General features: G+C 44.7%; 6 protein-coding genes across 6 annotated transcripts; 3 read left to right on the forward strand and 3 right to left on the reverse strand.

The window, feature by feature from the left end:
• Positions 1 to 5,128: 5,128 nt before the first annotated feature.
• Positions 5,129 to 5,923, reverse strand: F5891DRAFT_943818 (uncharacterized protein; the record flags this gene model as incomplete). Its single annotated transcript, XM_041374505.1, has 3 exons — positions 5,129 to 5,419; positions 5,493 to 5,654; positions 5,714 to 5,923. 3 exons carry the CDS (start codon positions 5,921 to 5,923, stop codon positions 5,129 to 5,131), a joined length of 663 nt encoding a protein of 220 aa, XP_041231147.1.
• A 1,012-nt stretch (positions 5,924 to 6,935) lies between these two features.
• Positions 6,936 to 7,520, forward strand: F5891DRAFT_943498 (uncharacterized protein; the record flags this gene model as incomplete). Its single annotated transcript, XM_041374484.1, has 4 exons — positions 6,936 to 7,011; positions 7,087 to 7,208; positions 7,255 to 7,348; positions 7,399 to 7,520. Coding segments are annotated over 4 exons (414 nt in total), but the record flags the coding sequence as incomplete, so codon positions are not given.
• Positions 7,521 to 7,955: 435 nt separating this feature from the next.
• On the reverse strand, positions 7,956 to 8,985 carry F5891DRAFT_695224 (uncharacterized protein). Its single transcript, XM_041372833.1, has one exon. It carries the CDS (start codon positions 8,650 to 8,652, stop codon positions 8,044 to 8,046), a length of 609 nt encoding a protein of 202 aa, XP_041231149.1. The 5' UTR covers positions 8,653 to 8,985; the 3' UTR covers positions 7,956 to 8,043.
• A 2,604-nt stretch (positions 8,986 to 11,589) lies between these two features.
• Positions 11,590 to 11,996, reverse strand: F5891DRAFT_920365 (uncharacterized protein; the record flags this gene model as incomplete). The annotated part of the gene is made up of 2 exons (XM_041373771.1): positions 11,590 to 11,667; positions 11,721 to 11,996. Coding segments are annotated over 2 exons (354 nt in total), but the record flags the coding sequence as incomplete, so codon positions are not given.
• Positions 11,997 to 12,698: 702 nt separating this feature from the next.
• On the forward strand, positions 12,699 to 15,127 carry F5891DRAFT_944059 (uncharacterized protein; the record flags this gene model as incomplete). The annotated part of the gene is made up of 4 exons (XM_041374522.1): positions 12,699 to 12,747; positions 12,833 to 13,572; positions 13,628 to 14,012; positions 14,064 to 15,127. 4 exons carry the CDS (start codon positions 12,699 to 12,701, stop codon positions 15,125 to 15,127), a joined length of 2,238 nt encoding a protein of 745 aa, XP_041231151.1.
• Positions 15,128 to 18,245: 3,118 nt separating this feature from the next.
• Positions 18,246 to 19,354, forward strand: F5891DRAFT_1170541 (uncharacterized protein). The gene is made up of 3 exons (XM_041365511.1): positions 18,246 to 18,285; positions 18,350 to 19,056; positions 19,093 to 19,354. The coding sequence occupies exon 2, from the start codon at positions 18,652 to 18,654 to the stop codon at positions 18,997 to 18,999; it is 348 nt and encodes a 115-aa protein (XP_041231152.1). The 5' UTR covers positions 18,246 to 18,285; positions 18,350 to 18,651; the 3' UTR covers positions 19,000 to 19,056; positions 19,093 to 19,354.
• Positions 19,355 to 20,709: the final 1,355 nt, after the last annotated feature.

Consider the following 20,709-nt stretch of genomic DNA (forward strand, 5'->3'; position numbering starts at 1 on the left):
ATAGGCAAATGATAATGAAAAATGAAAGTTGTTATTACGCTTAACTTCCTTACCGAAGGTTGTAGTCCGAGTCTAGGGGAGTGTATTGGTAGTCTTTTCTTGTCCATCAGTTATCATTTGACTGAGATATAAGCTAAAGAAATCTGAAACATTGGCAATAATGAAAAATGAAAGTTATTTGTAATGATATTTTCGGCCTGAATATATAAATGTGACTTCGTATAAAAGATGTCTATTGTCACTCTCCACACATATGTCATTTTGCCTATCATTACATCAATCCTTCATGAATCTTTCTAAGCTTTTAAGCTATTATAATGGATGTATATGGGTGTTATTCCAGGTCTCTGATCACATCACAGGCTTGTTATGTTGTATATCTCGACATAATGTGCAAGTCTCGCTCTTAATATTCATTCTTTATCTTTAGACTCACTTACTGCACACATGTATTTCATTTTTCATTATTGATGTTTTGGATTTCTTTAGCTTATATCTTGGTCACATGGTAACCAATGGATGAGAAAAGACTACAAATAAACTCACCTAGACTCGGACTACAACCTTCATTAAGCTGACTACTGATTCCTGGATACCGAGTATCACAACCAAATACTGAGTACCAATTACCATGTACCGAGTACTGCATAATGAGTAACAAGATAACCAATTGACAAGAAAAGACTACCACTACACTCACCTAGACTTGGACTACAACCTTCGGTAAGGAAGTTAAGCATAATATCAATTTTCATTTTTTCATTATTGCTGATGTTTTGCCAAATGACAAGGAAAGACTACCAAGACACTCACCTTGACATGGACTACAACTGTCATTTTTCATTATCATTTGCCCATATTGACTACCTGAGTCTCGAGTACCGACCACTGACCACCAATCACCAATCACTGAGTACCAATCACCGAGTACCAAGTACCGAGTACCAAGCACCGAGTACTGAGTACTGACAAATACAATTCCCAAGTTATTTGAGCCCTACACCAATGGATAATACATACAAATACAATTCATGTCCATTTGAAGTACCGGGTTTCAGGTTTTGACACTCAACACTTGGTGATTTGTGCAATGAGTGAAAAATGGACATGACCCAAAGCACTCGGAACTTGATGATTTGTGTAATGTAAATGAAAAATCAACATGTTGCATGCCGGGTTTTGAGTTTCAGGTTTCAGCACTCAAAACTCAGTGATTTGTGCAACAAGTGAAAAATGGACATGTTGCGCACATATTTTCGGGTCTCGGGGTTCAGGGTTCGGCCCTTGGCACTCGGAACTCGATGATTTGTGTAATGTAAATGAAAAATCAACATGTTGCACACCGTGTTTTGAGTTTCAGGTTTCGGCACTCAAAACTCGGTGATTTGTGCAACAAGTGAAAAATGGAAATGTTGCATACATATTTTCGGGTCTCGGGGTTCGGGTCTCGGGTCTCGGCACTCGGAACTTGATGATTTGTGTAATGTAAATGAAAAATCAACATGTTGCACACCGGGTTTTGAGTTTCATGTTTTGGCACTCAAAACTCAGTGATTTGTGCAACAAGTGAAAAATGGAAATGTTGCATACATATTTTCGGGTCTCGGGTCTCGGGGTTCGGGTCTCGGGTCTCGGCACTCAGAACTCGATGATTTGTGTAATGTAAATGAAAAATCAACATGTTGCACACCGTGTTTTGAGTTTCAGGTTTCAGCACTCAAAGCTCAGTGATTTGTGCAACAAGTAAAAAATGGACATGTTGCACACATATTTTCGGGTCTCGGCACTCAGAACTTGATGATTTGTATAATGTAAATGAAATGAAAAATCAACATGTTGCACACCGGGTTTTGAGTTTTGGGTTTCGGCACTCAAAGCTCAGTGATTTGTGCAATGAGTGAAAAATGGACATGTTGTGTACATATTTTCGGGTCTTGGGGTTTGGGTCCTGGGTCTCGGCACTTGGAACTTGATGATTTGTGTAATATAAATGAAAAATGGACATGTTGCACACCGGGTTTTGAGTTTCAGGTTTTGGCACTCAAAACTTGGTGATTTGTGCAGCAAGTGAAACATGGACATGTTGCGCACATATTTTCGGGTCTCGGGGTTCGGGTCCCGAGTCTCGGCACTCGGAACTTGATGATTTGTGTAATGTAAATGAAAAATCAACATGTTGCATGCCGGGTTTTGAGTTTTGGGTTTTGGCACTCAAAACTCGGTGATTTGTGCAATGAGTGAAAAATGGACATGTTGTGTAGATATTTTCGGGTCTCAGGTTTCGGGTTTCAGCCCTTGGCACTCGGAACTCAATGATTTGTGTAATATAATTGAACAATGGACATGTTGCACACCTGGTTTTGAGTTTCAGGTTTTGGCACTTGAAACTTGGTGATTTGTGCAACAAGTGAAAAATGGAAATGTTGCATACATATTTTCGGGTCTCAAGGTTTGTGTTTCGGCCCTTGGCACTCAGAACTTGATGATCTGTGTAATATAAATGAAAAATCAACATGTTGCATGCCGGGTTTTGAGTTTCAGGTTTCAGCACTCAAAACTCAATGATTTGTGCAACAAGTGAAAAATGGACATGTTGCATACATACAGTGGCTCAAAAAAGTGTCCCAATGTTTGTAGCTTTTCATGTAATTGCTATATCATGTGTCGAGACGTGGGAATATGACTAAGCTATAGGGAGATGTCGGAAAGGTCTGCATCTCAGCTTCATTTCGGTTCCCTATACCGTGGGAAACTAATGACATTATGTGAAGATATGAGTATTTTAATTTGATGACTCATTGGGACACTTTTTTGACTTTGAGTTTTACTAATGTAATCTCTATAATTCTAGTACTGTGTGTGACCTCCTTCTGCTCCAATAACTTCTGCCACTCTTCTAAACATATTCTCTATCAATTTTGGGTATTCCTCTTTGGTGATTCCATCATACTCTGCTGTAACACTGTCTCATAGTTGGAATAGCCCCTACAGTGAATCTTGATATGCTACAAGTAATTTCTTGAGTGATTCTCAGGGGTATTCAATATGGTTGATGTCTTGGGTCTATGTTGAACATGATAGAATAGTAATATCATGGTTTGCAAGCTATTGGTGGCTTATTTAGAGGTATACTTAGGGTCATTGTCTTATCACAAAACAGTATCTTCTTCATTAACTCATAACTTCTGCATGCTTCTTAGCAGACACTCCTGTCAAATGAGTATTTACTACTCTGTATTCATCCTCCCCTTTGCTTCATAGAAGATTCCCACTCCATTTTATCTCATATAGTCCTATACCATCAAGTTTTGTCTTGAAACTTAAGGTGTTTATTTAACTTTTCTTTATCTTAATGATTGTCTTATCTATTTTAATATAAATTCCTTGCCATATGATTTCATCCTATTGATTTTAACCTTATCTAACTAGATAAACCTCTTTCAGCTATTAGCAGTCCGATATTTGTACTTGAAAGTAGCATCTTGTCTTTTATTTTTATAGGTTGGAGACAGAGGAATCTGTTTTTCTTGATTATAGCTTTAAGATGGGCTGTCTTGAGAGTCTGTCTGACTATTTGAGTAGAGATAGTCATAGGAATGATGGAAATAATCAATTTAATCACTTTATTAGCATCAGCAGTCTTTCCAATTAGAATATAGTGATTAAGAGATCTTAAGTCTTATAGAGCAACCTTCTAGATTGGCTACCAAATAATTTAAAGACCATAATATTACTATTCTATCATGTTCAACATAGACCCAAGACATCAACCATATTGAATACCCCTGAGAATCACTCAAGAAATTACTTGTAGCATATCAAGATTCACTGTAGGGGCTATTCCAACTATGAGACAGTGTTACAGCAGAGTATGATGGAATCACCAAAGAGGAATACCCAAAATTGATAGAGAATATGTTTAGAAGAGTGGCAGAAGTTATTGGAGCAGAAGGAGGTCACACACAGTACTAGAATTATAGAGATTACATTAGTAAAACTCAAAGTCAAAAAAGTGTCCCAATGAGTCATCAAATTAAAATACTCATATCTTCACATAATGTCATTAGTTTCCCACGGTATAGGGAACCGAAATGAAGCTGAGATGCAGACCTTTCCGACATCTCCCTATAGCTTAGTCATATTCCCACGTCTCGACACATGATATAGCAATTACATGAAAAGCTACAAACATTGGGACACTTTTTTGAGCCACTGTATTTTCGGGTCTTGGGTTTGAAAAATAGCATAATAACAACTTTCATGTTTTCATTATCATTTGCCTATATTGACTACCGAGTCTGATAAGGGACCCCTTGGATGATCCATTGCTCAATGACATACTACCTGATTGGAAGTGTGCTGGTTATCAGATATTCATTTGTTGACTCCCGGGTCCCGGAACTCGGAAGTCAGTACGGTTGACCCAAATTTGGGTGGTCGGAACTTGGCGTCTCATAGGGCAAGACAATCTGAGCACCATCAAAGGCCATGTCAGGAGATCACCTGCTGCTCCGGGAACTTGGTAACTTTGATTTATTACCTCCTCTGATTTGGTTGATGTACAACTACCTCAGCTCCATCATGTCTACAATTATGATACACATGGGCCCACCCATCTATATTTTATACCACTCTCGGCCCACCCATCTGATACAATATTTTATAATACCCTTGGCCCACCCGTGAATGTGATAACAAGTACCTACCCATCTATCTCATACACATCTACCTTAATACACCCATCTGCATAATATCCAACTACCTCGGCCCACCCGTCTACCTAATATTCATGTACATCGGCCCACTCATCTACTCTATATATTCCCTGCATGGGCCCACCCGCCTCCATTAGGAATAATTTGCCTCCCGGCCCATCTGTCATAGTCAAGGATATTTTTATCATGGGCCCATGGTCCGCTGGCCCATATCATACAGGATATTATGCATGTCCGTTCCCTCGTATTATATGGAGATAGGTCACTGTAATATGTGACCAGCATCACTCACTATACCAGATCCTTCTGGTTATGTCACAAACATTCGTGAGCAATGCCCCTCTCAGAGCCTCATGCAGCAGATCTATTTGAGTGTATAACACCAACAGCATCTACAGACAAACACCTGACTTTCAAAATACTGATTTAGCTAGGAGTGCACAAATCAAAGCACAGTACAAAGTATCTGCAGATGATCCATCAGATGCCAGAGTTGATATTTCTTCCATATCCTCAAAAGCATTTCCAATACAGTCTGTTGCTCCAGAGAGATTAGCAACTTTGCAAAATGCTGCATGAATACCAAGGTAGTATGGACTAGGTAAAGGCAAGTGAAGAGGATCACTAGTTGTGAATGTCACAATAGGAGGAAATGAGCATATAGATGCAGGGTTTCCACATACTTGATATGTGTGTTGTGTGTCCTAGTGTGTGTCCTGGTAATGGTGTCAATCAGTCATCAATTCTCTGTCATGCTTTAATGATGCAACATACCACTTCTTCAAACCACAAGGCAAGCCTGTCAAAAAATGGTTGCACATGTATGGCCAAAGTCAAGATATTTTCAAGACAATGGATCTGAATTCCATCAAGTTCTTGGCTGATATCATAGCCTGCAAAATGGTTTACTATGGTCCATTCATTTGCTGCATATTCAGGCTTGGTTATATGCAGAATGGATTAAGCAGAGTATGTTTGCAAAGCCAAAAATAACATACCTTCAGGTTATCCTCACCTTTGTTAGTGAAGGCTGGAAAAATATGAACAGCTTCTGTGTGGAAGACCTGGAGTTCTTGAGCTAAAGCCTCCGCTGTGAGCTGTTTGTTATTGTGATATGCTACATAATCAATGGCACCAGTAACAACACAACGAAAATTATCCCGAGCAAGGGCCTGACTGAAATTAGACAGACTGGGTGAATGAGACATGAGCTACTCACATGTGCTTTTGCTGTTCTTTGATCTATTGGACTCTCCTCCATTATATGTGCTATTGCTGCCTTGATAGTGTCAAATGATGGCCCAGAGGTATGGTCCAGGAAGGAATATTCATGGGTCTGACTTTTAGCAGCATTGACTATAAATTTGAAAGGTCAATTCAAGCATGATGCAGTGGGTAACAGGTGTACTCACACAAATAAATGAAATAGTCATAGGTGAGTTGGGCAAGGTGGAGAAGCTCATTATCATCAACACATTTGCTAATGTCCTTTGCAATATTGTGACAACCTGGTGCATATATCAACATATAACCCAGGATACGGGCACATATGAGGATTGATGGGCTTTGTGGTGGGTCCAACTGCAAGATAGGGGCCCGAGCCTGCAAGGCTACACACCGGTCATATGCAGCATTGAACTCAGAGTCTGAGGGAATTGTGTTAGGGAGATTGGAGGGAAGTGATACAGAATTATCCATGGTGGGCCTGTCAATTAGTTTCATTACAGTACAGCTTGTCTATATTAGACCAAGGTCGTGGTGGATGGGCAACTTTGTCATCCTTCGCCGTCAAAGGGGTACTTCCGGCGAAAGAGTCCACCCTGGGAGTCGCCTTCTTTCTTTGGCAAAACACAGGTGCAAAAGGGGTTGGTGAGCTATAGCCAGTCTCAGCTGGATCGCCCCTTCGACTTTTCCTCCTGAAACTTTCGAGTGCAAGGGCCTCTGCAAATTTCCATCACTGCAGTTTTCTGCCAACATACATGCAGACGTCAAATGTCATTACCAGCCACTCAATGTGTTGTCTTACACTGTCCAAAATGTTCGAACCCCCAAGCATAACAGCCCTTGCCTACCCATCCACCGTCACTTCAAGTTTTCCCTACAATACCAGCCAGCACATTGTCCACATTCATCTTATCCAGCCACCTGTCTTATTATCCCTGCAACAGCATTCCCAATGACTACCTCACCGCCCATCATCCCAAATGGCAGCAGCATGCAGCAGAAGGTGGCGATTTTGAAGTACTGGAGCTTCTCAATCAATTGGATGGTTTCAAGTCCACAGAGAACATGAAGGGTTATCAAGGCTATGGATCGTACAGGTGTACTATAGATTCATGGGTCCTCACAAGGCATCAGTGACTTTTCGAAGGTGCCGCCGTAGATATATTGGATTCTGCACTTCTTCGTCTGGGACGCATTGACCGAAAGATCGAATTCCCTTCCCCTGGCCCAGAAACTCGTGTCAGCATTCTTAAAATCCACTTTTGCAAGGTGAGATCTCTGCATTCTGTATCTCACGGGCATTCTTAGAACATAGTTATTCTTAGATATCAGTGCAATGCGGTATCGACTCACCGAGAAAATGGGCCAGTGCTCAGGCGCCAAAGTGCGCAGTATAGGTACAGAAGCAGGTGCATACGTTGATGGTCTTTATCTTCGCATTTGTTGAACAAGGACACAGGTATGTACGCATTGCGGGAGCGGCGGCAACATGTTACGCTGGAAATTTTTGAGTTCGCTATTGCAAAGGTGCTCAAAAAGAACCAGGAGGGTAATATGTCGGTCAACAAGTTGTTCTCATGAATGTAATGCGCTTGGTATTTGCATGATCCTTTTTTCCATCCGTGCTACTTGATGGACTTTTGAGACGTGGAAGCGGCACACGGTTGGAGTCAATTGGTGATCAACTATTGCGTGCCATCAGCCGCCGGTCATCCAGCCACCGTGTCGTGAGTTGGTACAACTATATTTGCTAACGGTTGGTTCTTGCCACAACACATATCAATTCATGGCCTCATCGATCAACATCAACGGCATGATCATGGATTGTATGGTCTGAAGATGAAGCACTGACATTTTGGAGCCTATGTTCACATATCCTGGTGTCAACCAGTTATAGGGACGAGATGCCGAGTTCAGATCCAAGTGCATGTGTCAGTGTGTGACCGCTTTTGAAATGGGGCATATACCTAGACAATTTGCATGGGACTGACTACGTATTTTGATGAACATCGTCCACTAGCATCCAGAAATTTGCATTGGACTAGCTGCTCTCATGTCTCACAATTTGAGTATCAGCTACTGGGATGTCTACAGATTTCTGTCATCACGGTTTTCTGCTAATTCTGCTAATAGCATGCAGATACTCATCAAACGTCCTCACCAGCCACTCAATCGGTTGCCTTACAGGTGTCGCACTATCCAACGTACTCGAACCCCCAAGCAACCCAGTTCTTGCCCACCCATCCACTGGCACGTTCCCCCACAACACCAACCAGCACATTGTCCACATCCATCCTATCCAGCCACCTGTTTGATTCCCCGCAACAGCACGCTCAATGACCATCCCAGTTCCCATCATCCCAAATGGCAGCACCATGCGCCACATCTCCGAGGATGGGTCGATGGGTCGTACTGCAAGGTGGTGAATAAACCCAGAGGCGAGAAACGCGCCCATGACGCCCCCGATACGCCCAAAGAGTAGAGAAAGTGGGTTTTCCCCGAGGAAAATGAATATACGACGCAACCACCAATGCCAGCGACAGCTCCAAATTCTCTGAGAGAGGTGGCGCGCCAGGGAGAGTCGAATGAGGGGGGGCATTGGTCTGGATGTTGCCTGAATATCAGTACGCAGATGACTACGGTGATCTCGTAATTGGCTTGGAGTAATGAGTAGATGGTGAATGCGTATAGCGTCGCGATGATGCTCGATCATAAATAACGGAGGTGTGGGGGAAGTGAGTCGTCGAAGATGGTACCACCATCAACAGATCCAGATGTTTCTGGAGAGAAAGACTTCACGGCAGAGTGAATCGCACCACAAAGAAATAGTGCTTTGGACCAGAGACTAGGGCGGATGTAGCAAAGGCCAATCGTGAGGATGTGGGATGTGTCTCAGGCGGGATGTAGAGTCCCTGCGACCAGTCCCAGCCACAGTCTCGAGGGTTGCATACTAAATCAATTGTGTTGAGCGCTAAATTCCGCTTTGGCACGTCAGTTGACGATCGACGAGCCGTACAAACAAAAGGTTTCGTCTGGTCCATTCAAGAGTACGTGCTGCAATTAAAAACATGGATAGCTGAGAGATAAGTTGAATGGTGTGGCAATACATGAACTCACTTGCAGCTGCATATTCAAAAAGGCAGAGTTCCGGTTGCCCCATGGACATGTCTAGCGATGTTGCCGCGCGAAAGCAAGGATCGCGGTGATGGGCTACAACGCAATGCGGACTGGCTGCGTTCAGGGCAGCAGCACAAGAAAAGCTGTGGGGAAGCTATATGCGAGTGGTGGAAAGACTCGAGAAGCGAAGGTCTCGGTTGTGAGTAGTACCCTAGTTGTGGGGAGACGCAGGCCGTCCAGCAAGGGTAGCATTGTGGCCGTTGATCTATAGAGTATGTGGGCATCCGGAGTCAAGGTTCAAACGTTTATGAGGTCCAATGTAAAACCCCCGTGAATCAAATCATCATCATGTACATACCATGGAGTACACGCACATGCATGTGCCACTTGGTCGATTGGGGACATTTCTCCGAGTGACTCAGCGCCGTCGCATCGATGTGGCAGAGACTGATGGATCAACGCAGCAACCATGACAGCGAGGATAATTGCAAAGCAAAAACAAATTGTGTGATATGGGTTAGTAAGAAGATACTTTTATGTTCTTGCATACGTGGCTGTACCTGCAATACTATCTGCAAGGAGCGCATAGACCAGTACTTGTCCAAGAGAGGATCTTCACGTGCCCTAGGGGTGTATGTGCAAAAAAGGAAATTATTGTTGCGCAGAGGATCCTCGCATTGTAAACGTTTAAACCCTTGGTCCTTAACACTATCATCTGGTTCGCTATTTCGACTGGTCTTCCAAGCTCCAAATTTTTGGCATCACATAGGACTTCGATTACTCCAGAGGTTGTGAAATTTGGAAAATGTAAGCTTGAGTCACCAAAGCCTTCTCCAGAACCTTGACAAGCCAGAAAACAGTACATTACACCGAGGAGGTGCACATCGAATGATCCCAGGCGGAAGTCAAGAGAAATTAGAAGAAGCTAGAGCAGTGAGAGAACAGCGGGCGAGGTTTTGAAATTAGTCACAATACTAGTTATTGATTCTCGCAGATTTGGCAGGAACATTATGATGAAGGTTATGCTAAAGGTTATGCTGAGGGCCAAGCAGAAGCCTGAGTGAACCGATTGCAAGCAAAAGCATTGGTAACCGAGCTGGATGGTCGTCCTGGATTATAGAACTATGTCAGTGTCTCTATTCTGGAAATGGCTTAACACTCCCTCGACAACAGCGTGATGCACGCAGCGCTTTGATAGGACTGCGATAGGTCACACTTAGTGTTCCTGTACCCTAAAAGAGGGTACAGGTCTCCCACAAAAAATCTCCGTCGACTCGATCTTCACGGCTTCATTCGGACTGGTGCTTGTGTCCTTTTTTGGGATCACATGGGTTTGTCAGCTTTAGGATCCCCTTCTCTCTTTGTTGTCTTCGTCCTCATGGCTTCTAGTTAATGTTCATCCTCCGTCAGCCATCCAATTGTGTCTTGTCCTCCACCTGTGTCACTCGTCATCTCCGATCGCGAGCTCGCAGACGATGGGACGTCAGTGGTGTCGTCATGTGTTTTGCGCAAATATTTTGGGTATTTGGGTGTTTCTCGAGATCGCACGTCATTGTGTAACCAATATCCTGTCGGTTCACTACTACCTGTAGTAGCGCCGAATCTGCGAATGATTGTCGAGAATTTCGCTATGGCTTACTAGAGAACAATACACTGAAATTGCACGCGCTCATTCTATTTATGTGTCTTCCTCGGATCGTAAAGATCATGTTTCGTGATCTGCTTCGCGTCCATGTGTGTCAGAGTGTATAGCTAACGCAGTGCATCTTCAAGCTCTTAAAGTATCCTAGGGCTAATCAATCTAATGCTGACTTTCCTGAACCCTTTGCAGCATCCTCTCGTGCACATCGTGCAAGTTCTAAGCGTCGTGCTCGCATTACAGCCAGTGATTCCGAACATTTGGATGTGAGAGCTGCGAATGCTGCTCAACATGACAGAAAATTGTGTGGGCAGGTCAAAAGAGTAGAGCTCGTATGGGGAAATTAGTGAGGTAGTAGGTTTTGACTCTTAAACTGGGCGCATCACTTAGAAGAAAAGAAGCGGAGAAGGTGAAGGGTACAGGGATTAGACTGGTGACCAGCCTGTCTAATGAGGCAAGCCATCGATAGACAGACTGGTAAATCTGGGTTTGAATTCAGATAGTGCGCGCTTTGGAGTCGTCACATGACCGACAACCCTTTTCGGGGCTTAGACGTTGCTTAGATAAGTCTGTTAAGTTGTTCGATCATACATCGTGTTCTAACGTTTCCCATCGACTCTGGCAGCGATCGACCAGGTCTCTTCCGCTGGCCGCTGCAGGGCAGCGTCACATTGCACTCGGACAGCCCTATTTATGATTTGAATTCATACTTCAGCTTCTTCTGAGATAGTACTGGTCCTACTAAGCTCTGTTCTCAAGGGAAAGATGTCTCAAGGACTTGGATGGCCCAGGGATGACGGGGACCTCTCGATGCTCATCGACACTGATATCAACCGGTCCGTAGACTCTGGATTCGTCGACCGAAACTAGTAACAGTATGTGAGTCAACTTCACCTGCCAAAGTGATGTGTCATTCGGGGTGTCTTCATTAATTGATATTGTAGATATACCGTATTTCATGCATTCATTGACCTGCCACAGGCTTGTTCTCGCACATAATGAGTCAATATCAATTCAAATCTCACTTGTGTGATCTGGAGATGTTTCAAAGGTGAAATTGTCACACTGATAGTGTCCGGACGAAGTAGATTAGGAATGATGAGACACAAGGTCTTTCCACAGCCTGTACCAGCTGTAATTATGCTGTCGCGGCCGTTCAACGTTGCGAGAACAGCTTCTAGCTGAAATTGTCGGGGAACAATGGTTGTAGCTGTGAGGATGTACACAAGCAGGCAAGCGCGCAACGCGTCCGTCTTATCTTTGCTACTGAGGGTTTCGATGTAGCTGGTAGGGAGCCGTTCTTGTATCAGCAAGCGAGCAAATGAATCTAGTCCTTCCAGTGATGCTTCCCGCACAGCTTGGATGATTGAGTTCATGTCCATTGTAGAGTAAATAGATACATTAACGACACGACCGTGTTTGCCTCGCGTCAATATTCAAACATTAATTTCAATATCTCAAATATCCTCGACAAAATTTTAGTTTTCGGATTGGCTACAGGTCATGTGACGACTCCAAAGCGCGCACTATCCGAATTCAAACCCAGATTTACCAGTCCGTCTATCGACGGCTTGCCTCATTAGACGGGCTGGTCACCAGTCTATACAGGGATGCCCGGAGGGCCATTGCGAATAGACAGATACAGATAATAATTTCCTCTTCTACCAGTGGTAGGAGGTGTTTCGGTAAGTTCCGATCGTACTTGTACTACGTCCAGTTATATTCTCCTGCACGGACCATGTTCACTGATTGGACGTACGAATTTCAACCGATGGTCCACACGGCCAGGGTCGGATGATATCTTCAAGCGCGTGATTCATACTGATACTGCAATCTGCAGCCGGTACTCCCTGTGAAACCTAGCAGTGTTGCTGCAAAAAAAAGACTGGACATCATGAGGTTTGTAGTACTGCCAAGAGTGACATCACGGCTGTCTCCGTTTGCCTATGTGACCAACATTTAGCTGCCTGACAACATTTATCGACTGGCCACTGCAGTAGGCGATGCAGTCAGAAAACTGCCGTCCGTTACTGGCAGTAGCATGCAGATTCGGTACGCAGCCAAAGTGTTCAAGTTTGTAAGAAACTGCTGATATGCTCTTGTAAATCTCACGCACCCGCACTACTACATAATCTAGTGCCTTATGACCAGTGGTTCATAACACACTTAGACGATAACCAGAAAGTCAAGCAGGTCAAGCATTGGATACTTTCAAAATGCAATATCATCCAAACGTCCCATTTCCCCGCTCAGCGCCCAGTTTCTCCTATCACCTTTGCTTCCAGCATCAGGACACGTACCTCAATCGATAGTATGGAAGACGGTTATAACGAGGATGACGAATACGATGAGGATTCGGATGACTTTGACGACCTTTCCTATCGCCACCCAGAACTCAGGCGTCAGACTATATATTCTCGTCGACCAGGAAAGACATCGACCGCATCTGCTTCACACACCGTTCAACCTGGCAGTAGTCCAGTCACAGACCAGTATACCCTTGTATCCTTTTCAACTGGAACAATTCTAGAAGATGACTATGCCCTATCGTGGTATAAACTTCGGCCTTGCGAACTTTTAGAGATGCACCGCTCAGGAAAGGTTGTCCAACTACCAAGAGAAATCATGTCGGAGTATGTTCAACCCTACTTCGAGTCTAAAGCCAGGGCCCTCCGTGCAGTATGGAGTGTAAAATCAGGCCGATTCGAATCCCCTGCAGCCACCGGCAATAGGTTGAGGGCAAGAAGCAGAGACAAGATATCTACTGTTCATATTCCCTTGCAACCCGAAAAGAAGAGGAGAAAGGCTAAAGTCGAGTGGAAAGATCGATGGATAGTCATAAATCATGGCACGCTGTCTCTCTGCAAGGATTCATCCGTGCGTCCTTTGAATATACAGTTACCGCATTGCGTACTTACCTTCAAGCTACCAGGGCGGGACCCCTTTGCATCATTTCCCATTAACCTCATTATGCGCGCTTCGTGGCGCAGAGTCTCTTGCAAGAGCCTGTTCCATCATTGCAGAGCAACGCGTCGTTTGCCTCAAGTTTCGAGGCAAGGAGTTCATGGCATCCTCCTTCTCAGCCTCTTCACCATCCACGTCTCTCCCCTCGTCTCCGATTGCAGAAGACTGGAAAACAGACGTTCAAATTGAAGCAATAGATATTACTCCTTTACCAGACAAACCCACTTCAACCTCAAAAGAACATACATACAAAGGAGATCACCATAAGAATTCCCCGTGCTTTGACTATAATCTGGAAGACATCTGCCGCGGGGAAGGCGAATGGCTCGTCCTCGATTTGCTCGATGATCATGGTATTCGATTTACTTCGCATCGTCCGTCTCTCTGACTGTTCACTCACATAGCTTTCTCGAACATCCTCCGTATCCTTCACCGTTACATCTCTCATCCAATATCATCATCGTTCCTCCCTACCTCATCAATCATCACGGTCGCAAACTACTGGAACAATGTCTCCTCTCCCGCTCTCACGCCTTTTGTTTACTCCTCCCCATACGACTCTCTTCCATACCCAGAATGGCGCACGAAAACCGTCGAGACCGCGCGCAAGGCTGGCATGGGGGACATCGGAAAACCCCTCGCACTGGTCCTGTGGTCTGAAAATACCCGCCGAGAAACCTCGTTGCACGATATCCGCAATCCGCGATTCGCTTTCTCGCAAGGAATGAGTCATAAATCTTCTGTTAGTTCTTTTGCGCTATACTCGGACTCAGAATCAGGCGAAATTGAGGGAGAGAGCGAGATGGAGTGGGAAGGTTGGATGAGGGATCTAGAGAGGCAAGGAAGCGTGAAGCATCATCACATTCGGCATCAGAAAATCATCCATTCTCCTAGTGACTCCGAGCACCAACCACCAAGCCCCTCACTCCTATCCACCCCACCGCTTTCAGATGCATCCTCTCAGGGCTCCCCAAGGGGCCACTCACCCCCACACTCACCCCCTACATACCCCACGATTAACAACGTCATCCAATGCGGGGATCCTTTTTCCTCTTCTCTCGAATCACGTGTGCCTGGGAGGATCAAGAATACGACGATTAGCACCGTGAGCGTGGGCACCGTCCCGTTCATGTCTGCGCGGAGACGGTCTTCGACGCTCACTCCAGGCAGCTTATCCAGGCTAATGAAAGATAGGGAAAGGGGAGATGCCATTCATCCGTCGACTGCTAACAACTCGCGTACAGGAGCACCATCATCGTCTTCATCAAGAGGCACCCATATCCGACATGCGTATTCAGGATCCAACCTCCGTTCAGTCCCGACAGAGAACCTCCGTCGTGCACAAGATGCAGAAGCCTCTAGTACTGGCAAGAAAAAGGTTGGTATCGTGAGGGGTATGTCAATGCGTGCGGAAAAACTTGTGAGAGGACTGGATGCTGCCATAGACTTTGTTGATAACCATCCTTAGTTGTTGGTTTGATTACTCTTTCTCTCGCTTTTTCACCTAGGTTATTATGCGTGGAATTGGTATTTAAAATTACTTTTGGAGTGTATATTAGTATGTATTCGCCCATATGCTAGCTGTAACTTATTATATACAAGTAACCCCCTAGTTTGCTGATGCTTGTGGCCTTGCAGAGCGGCAGACACGTTATCGAGCGCTTGGATCTGCGATTTGCAGTGCTGGCCGACCCCATTGTTGTCGGCCGTGCTCGAACGTTTTACCAAGAGTCTGGAGACCTACACTTTGAGTCCCACTTTTGTATTTTACTTGACAACACGAGAACGTGTTCTGCATCGCCCACGACATTTTCGTGATCACTGCCATTAGGGTCTCACTCTGATAGCCGCTCGTCCCTGAACACCGAGTCTGCGTCGGTCACTAATATCGCGAAGGAATGCGATTTCAGGGACAAATTCAAATTTCTCGACTGCGTGAGCATCCGAAAGCGTCCGGGAAATGAACAGGGTCCAGTGGCACAGACACTGGGTAGGTCCGAGTCTGGGGGCGTGTCAAACGTTTGGCTCAACTCCATCGGGGTTCTACAACGTCGGCCATGGCTGACGCGTCGACGTTCCTCCTGCTTCCTGTGTCTCTTGTGCCTGCCACCAGGCGCCCTTGGACCCTCAAAACGTGGTCAACTTGGAGGGTTCATGGCTGACATCACGGAGGTATGCGTGATGTGTCAGCCATTCAAACCAAACTGCTGACCCCAACTCTCAGACCTCAGGGTCTGTGACAAACTCAGTGCGCCCAGACTGTCCACAATAACCAGGCTTTTCTGAAGCATCCATTAAATATGATTACACATTTCTATATCTCGCTGGCTGTCAATCATGATTGACAGCACCACCAGGGTCCAGTGGTACCTGGTTTGCGCCACAGCTTGGCGGCCGAATGATGATCCAGGTGATGGTAGGGCATCGCAACTAATCACTATAAAAGCAGTGGTTGACAGCTTATTCGATTCTGCAAGTATCCTACAAGCCCTATCACGATATGGCCATAGTCTCAGATGATCCCGTTTGGTGGCCGATCATCAAGTTTTGTCGTCTTTACAGCTATAATCTAGGTTCGTAGAGTGCCAATGGTGACACCTCGATATATTTGACTATCGCTTTGCAGCTGTATGCTCTGTTGTGGTGCTATACGACTGGGGTGAGCGAGATAATACGTTCCAAGGGATCATTGATATGAATACACTATTCAAGCATTGACATTCGAACAAGAGGTAAGTTTCGTCGTGACTTGTGCATCTCACCGAATTAATAATGCTCTCACAGTTCGAATTGATCTTGGTGAGCAAAGTCCGTATCAGAACCAAATAGAATCGTGCAGTTTATTCGGGGCAGAGGCGACGTTGGACCTCCATGACTGTTCTCTATATCTGTGTACGTCATTGCTATGAGCGCAGTTGGCATCTTGTGCTGACTTCAACATATGCTAGGTGCGGTACATTGGAATACTATATTTCGCGTACGTTTGCAAGGTTATCTACATCACACTGCAATGTGCCAATAAGTCTCCTCTCGCAACCAGCGTTAACATTATGCGTACGTGTTTTCACATGCGTCCGCTTCTAGACTCTGACCGGCGGCACGCAGTGTTACTCCCTAATACCTGGATTACAGATGTAGTGCGTATCCTGCACCGGTGCCCGTCATTCCCATTTCTATTTGAATTCTAACTAGCCTCTTATATAGGAGTGAGTGATGTTCTCGGTCGGTTTGTGTCTCCAAGACAACGACTTCGACAGCTGTGAGTTCATTTAAAGTATGTATCCCAACACCAAGTAACTGGGGTTTCAGGCACTTTCCTCTGGTACATACAGGTATGGAACCCTGTCATTGTCAATGCCATGTTGGGCGGTGAGCGCATTCGCGGTTTCCTTACTGATATTGACTTGACTGAAATACCATTCCAGTCATCATGATTGCTCGGATAAATGCCATGTATGAGGGATCGAAAAAAATGTTCATCTTTCTTGTTGTAGCCTTGTTGGCTTCCACGATCGCCTCCGGAGTCATGATGGTGATCGCAAACCTGGGTGTTTCATCGCGTAAGTTTCAATCATTAATGAAAACACAAGAGGCTCACAGACGCTTACCAGAGGAGGCCGTCCTTTCCGGCTACCATACCTGCATTACCACAATTGACGCGGAAATGATGCATCTGATTTACGAGAGTGTGATATCTACCTGTATATGGGAGATCCTCATTTTGTTTCTTGCACTCTGGATTGTTATAAAGCACTTCCATCAACTGCGACAATCGCCGACAAGATTGAACATTGTTCACTGTTTCACGATATTAATGGAGAGTCACACGCCTTACTTTCTAGTGTGAGTTCTATAGGTGATTTGAACTTATCTTGTTTCACTGAAGTTCCGCATTTGCCAGCTTTCTTATTATGACTTGCTTCACACTTGGCTCAATATCTCCAAATATCACGGTACGCTGACCTGCGATTGACGTCTGCAGTTGACCACTATCATTGTTTCTCTGCAGAACACTGTGGAACGTCTTATTTACTTTAGTATTTGGGTAACCTCCCAGATGTTGCAGATGTTTGTGCTGGGACCGCGTCTGATCCTCAGCGTTCGAGCCAAATACGAAGACAGGGCCGAGGGGGGAACAAGCATGATGTCCATGGCTTTCCATGCTAGTGAAGATGTGTTGACCGGTGAAGATACGTTGACTGGCAAAGATGATGTGTAGCACATCAAATGATCCAAATGATCAACAACGGTACTGTGCGGGGAGCATGCATATTCATTTGTTTCGTTATGATATTTAGCTTCGTCGCGCTAGTATATACAGTAGACTATACCATAATGTATACACCTCTAGTATATATTTTCAATATTGTATCGAGTTTTTAGTGCTCCTACTTGGTCCCACTGTGAGACAGCGAGAGAATCCCCGACTCCCACTTAAGTGGGAAGAGGGTTTTGTCGGATCCAAACGTTCAGGCACCTATACGCTGAAGTGTGGGAACCTTTCGGGTTCTAAAACTGTACAGTTGAATGATGAGTCATCAGAATGAATGCGTGATAGCGATTCGGATCCATGGTTTGTATCGTCTGACTGACTTGTCTCTACAGCGACTACAGTGAAGAAATAGTGTACGTCTTTTCATTTTCTCTCGACGTCCTTCTTTTATTGAAATGACCACCTTCGTGAATTTAGAATGTCTGTGTTTCTCTCGAAGCACCACAGCATGCGTCCTCGAGTTCTCGATGCTACAGATTGCCCACCTCACAATATCCTTCACGATATACAAACATATCCTCTATTCTATGATGCTTTGTACCACCCGCAATATAATGAAACTGTATATGCAACAGCCGAGAAATTTTGTTGTTGGTTGCAACTATCACTCGCCTCCCACTGTAGCAGCTTGTGTCTTAGATGTGGTCCCCTTTATCGATCGGTCGCTGTAGTTTTTGATGGGGTAGGTTTGTCTAACTAAACGCACAGAATTTGCAAGCATGTCGGATGATATCCTTGTCAAGAGTCTCTTGACAGCACCTGTCCCACCTGCTTGCAGAAGAACACGGGGCACTTTGCTTGCTGCTGAGTTTCAGAAGTTGTACGGTCCTGAGGTGGCCACTGCTCTACACACTCCTCCTGTCATCAGTGCATCTCTTGCTATCGATTCAGCGGCTACGCAAGTCTCTGAAGCCATGTCTTTGCCGTGGATCTCTGCGTCTATCGATGATCTCGCTCGCCATTTAGAGAAGCTGAACCGCACCGACGGTTCGTCAAGACATGTATTCATCGATTTGCACCACGCTGTCGCTCGCTCTACAACAGACTCTCTCATCAAAAACTTGTGAATGCACTCGCTAATCATGTTCAGCAACGTGCACTATCCCTATATATTTCATGCTGGAGTGAGTGTTTTGGGTGATGTATTTTCCGTTCTTGAGATTTGACTCCCTCTCGGATAAGGACATTTTCCGTCAGATTCTCACTCACGAGTTTGGTGTGCTTGTTACTGAACGTCTGTCACAAGAAATTGTGTCGCACTCTGTCAAGATCAAATCAGCCCATCTAGAACGAAAACAGAATTCACTAGCAGACGTGAATAGTATTCGCACAGAACGAGAGCGGGAGTGGTCAATGCCTGGTTCGAAAGAAGTCATTTTTGAGTGTTTTGATTGCTGTACATACTCGAATGTTGTATATTAATACTGTTTGCTGTCAATCTATCGTAATTTCTTGGAGTCGGGGACTGGCGCTTTCCAGCGCCGCTACGATACAAGCATCAGTAAAAGCCAAATTTCTCCCCAGATAATGCCTATTTTGACAGTTTCGCACAGTTGCCTACAGACTCTCACAGAGCGGACAGCGCTCACAAAAGACATAAGCACAGCCAAGTATTTTGCACAGCTCTGATATCGGTAGATTAGACAAGTCTTATCATTTGTTTATCTGCATGTACAGGAAGTAAGCATATAATATTACATATGCATCAAACCAGGATATAATTAGCAAAGGAAAAACATGGATATTAGTCCAATTGACGACCTATTACATGAAGAGCAGTATCAGTAAACAGACATTCCAAATGATGATCATAAAAGCATGCGAAATACAATGTGTATTTTCAATGCTGAATGACGAGGTAGACGGGGAGCCTGAGCCATTGAGGTCTTCGTCTTTCATTCTTCGTCATTGTCAAACGCCAATTGATCAGTAATTTGCCTCATGCATCGTTTCAAGTTGGAACATTACATCATCTTCAACGAAGCAGGCATTGCGCTTATGGGAGGTCGATGTCTCTGAGGATAAAACGATGGTGTCCGATGTGGCTATGGAGGCAGGAGTTGACCGTGATGACTCAATGTCATAGCCGACCAATGAACGACGTGGTAAAGGAGGTTGGCCTGGAATTCTCTTTTGATATTTGGTCAGTCTGGCCAAAGCTCGATCATTACTAGAGACTTGCCTCGAGTACCGAGTCCCAAGTACCAACCACTGACCGCCGATCACTGAGTGCCAAGTACCAAGTACCAAGTACCAAGTCCCAAGTCCCAAGTCCCAAGTCCCAAGTCCCAAGTCCCAAGTCCCAAGTCCCAAGTACCGAGTACTGACAAATACAATTCCCAGGTTATTTGAGCCCTACACCAATGGATAATACATACAAATACAATTTGTGTCCATTTGAAGTACCGGGTTTCAGGTTTTGACACTCGACACTTGGTGATTTGTGAAATGAGTGAAAAATGGACATGTTGTGTACATGATGTTGGGTTTCGGGCTTTGGGTCTCGGCCCTCGGCACTCGGAACTCGATGATTTGAGTAATGTAAATGAAAAATCAACATGTTGCATGCCGGGTTTTGAGTTTCGGGTTTCAGCACTCAAAACTCAGTGATTTGTACAGTGAGTGAAAAATGGACATGTTGTGCACATATTTTCGGGTCTCGGGGTTCGGGTTTCGGCCCTCGGAACTCGGAACTTAATGACTTGTGTAATATAATTGAACAGTGGACATGTTGCACACCCGGTTTTGAGTTTCAGGTTTCAGCACTTGAAACTCGG

This window comes from Suillus fuscotomentosus (assembly GCF_016647785.1).
Source record: "Suillus fuscotomentosus strain FC203 chromosome Unknown F5891scaffold_7, whole genome shotgun sequence".
In the NCBI taxonomy this organism is placed as follows: domain Eukaryota; kingdom Fungi; phylum Basidiomycota; class Agaricomycetes; order Boletales; family Suillaceae; genus Suillus; species Suillus fuscotomentosus.

Excerpts from the sequence above, each read along its gene's own strand:
- F5891DRAFT_1170541 (XM_041365511.1), top strand. The coding sequence starts at position 18,652 with ATGTCGGATGATATCCTTGTCAAGAGTCTCTTGACAGCACCTGTCCCA.
- F5891DRAFT_695224 (XM_041372833.1), bottom strand. The coding sequence starts at position 8,652 with ATGATCGAGCATCATCGCGACGCTATACGCATTCACCATCTACTCATT.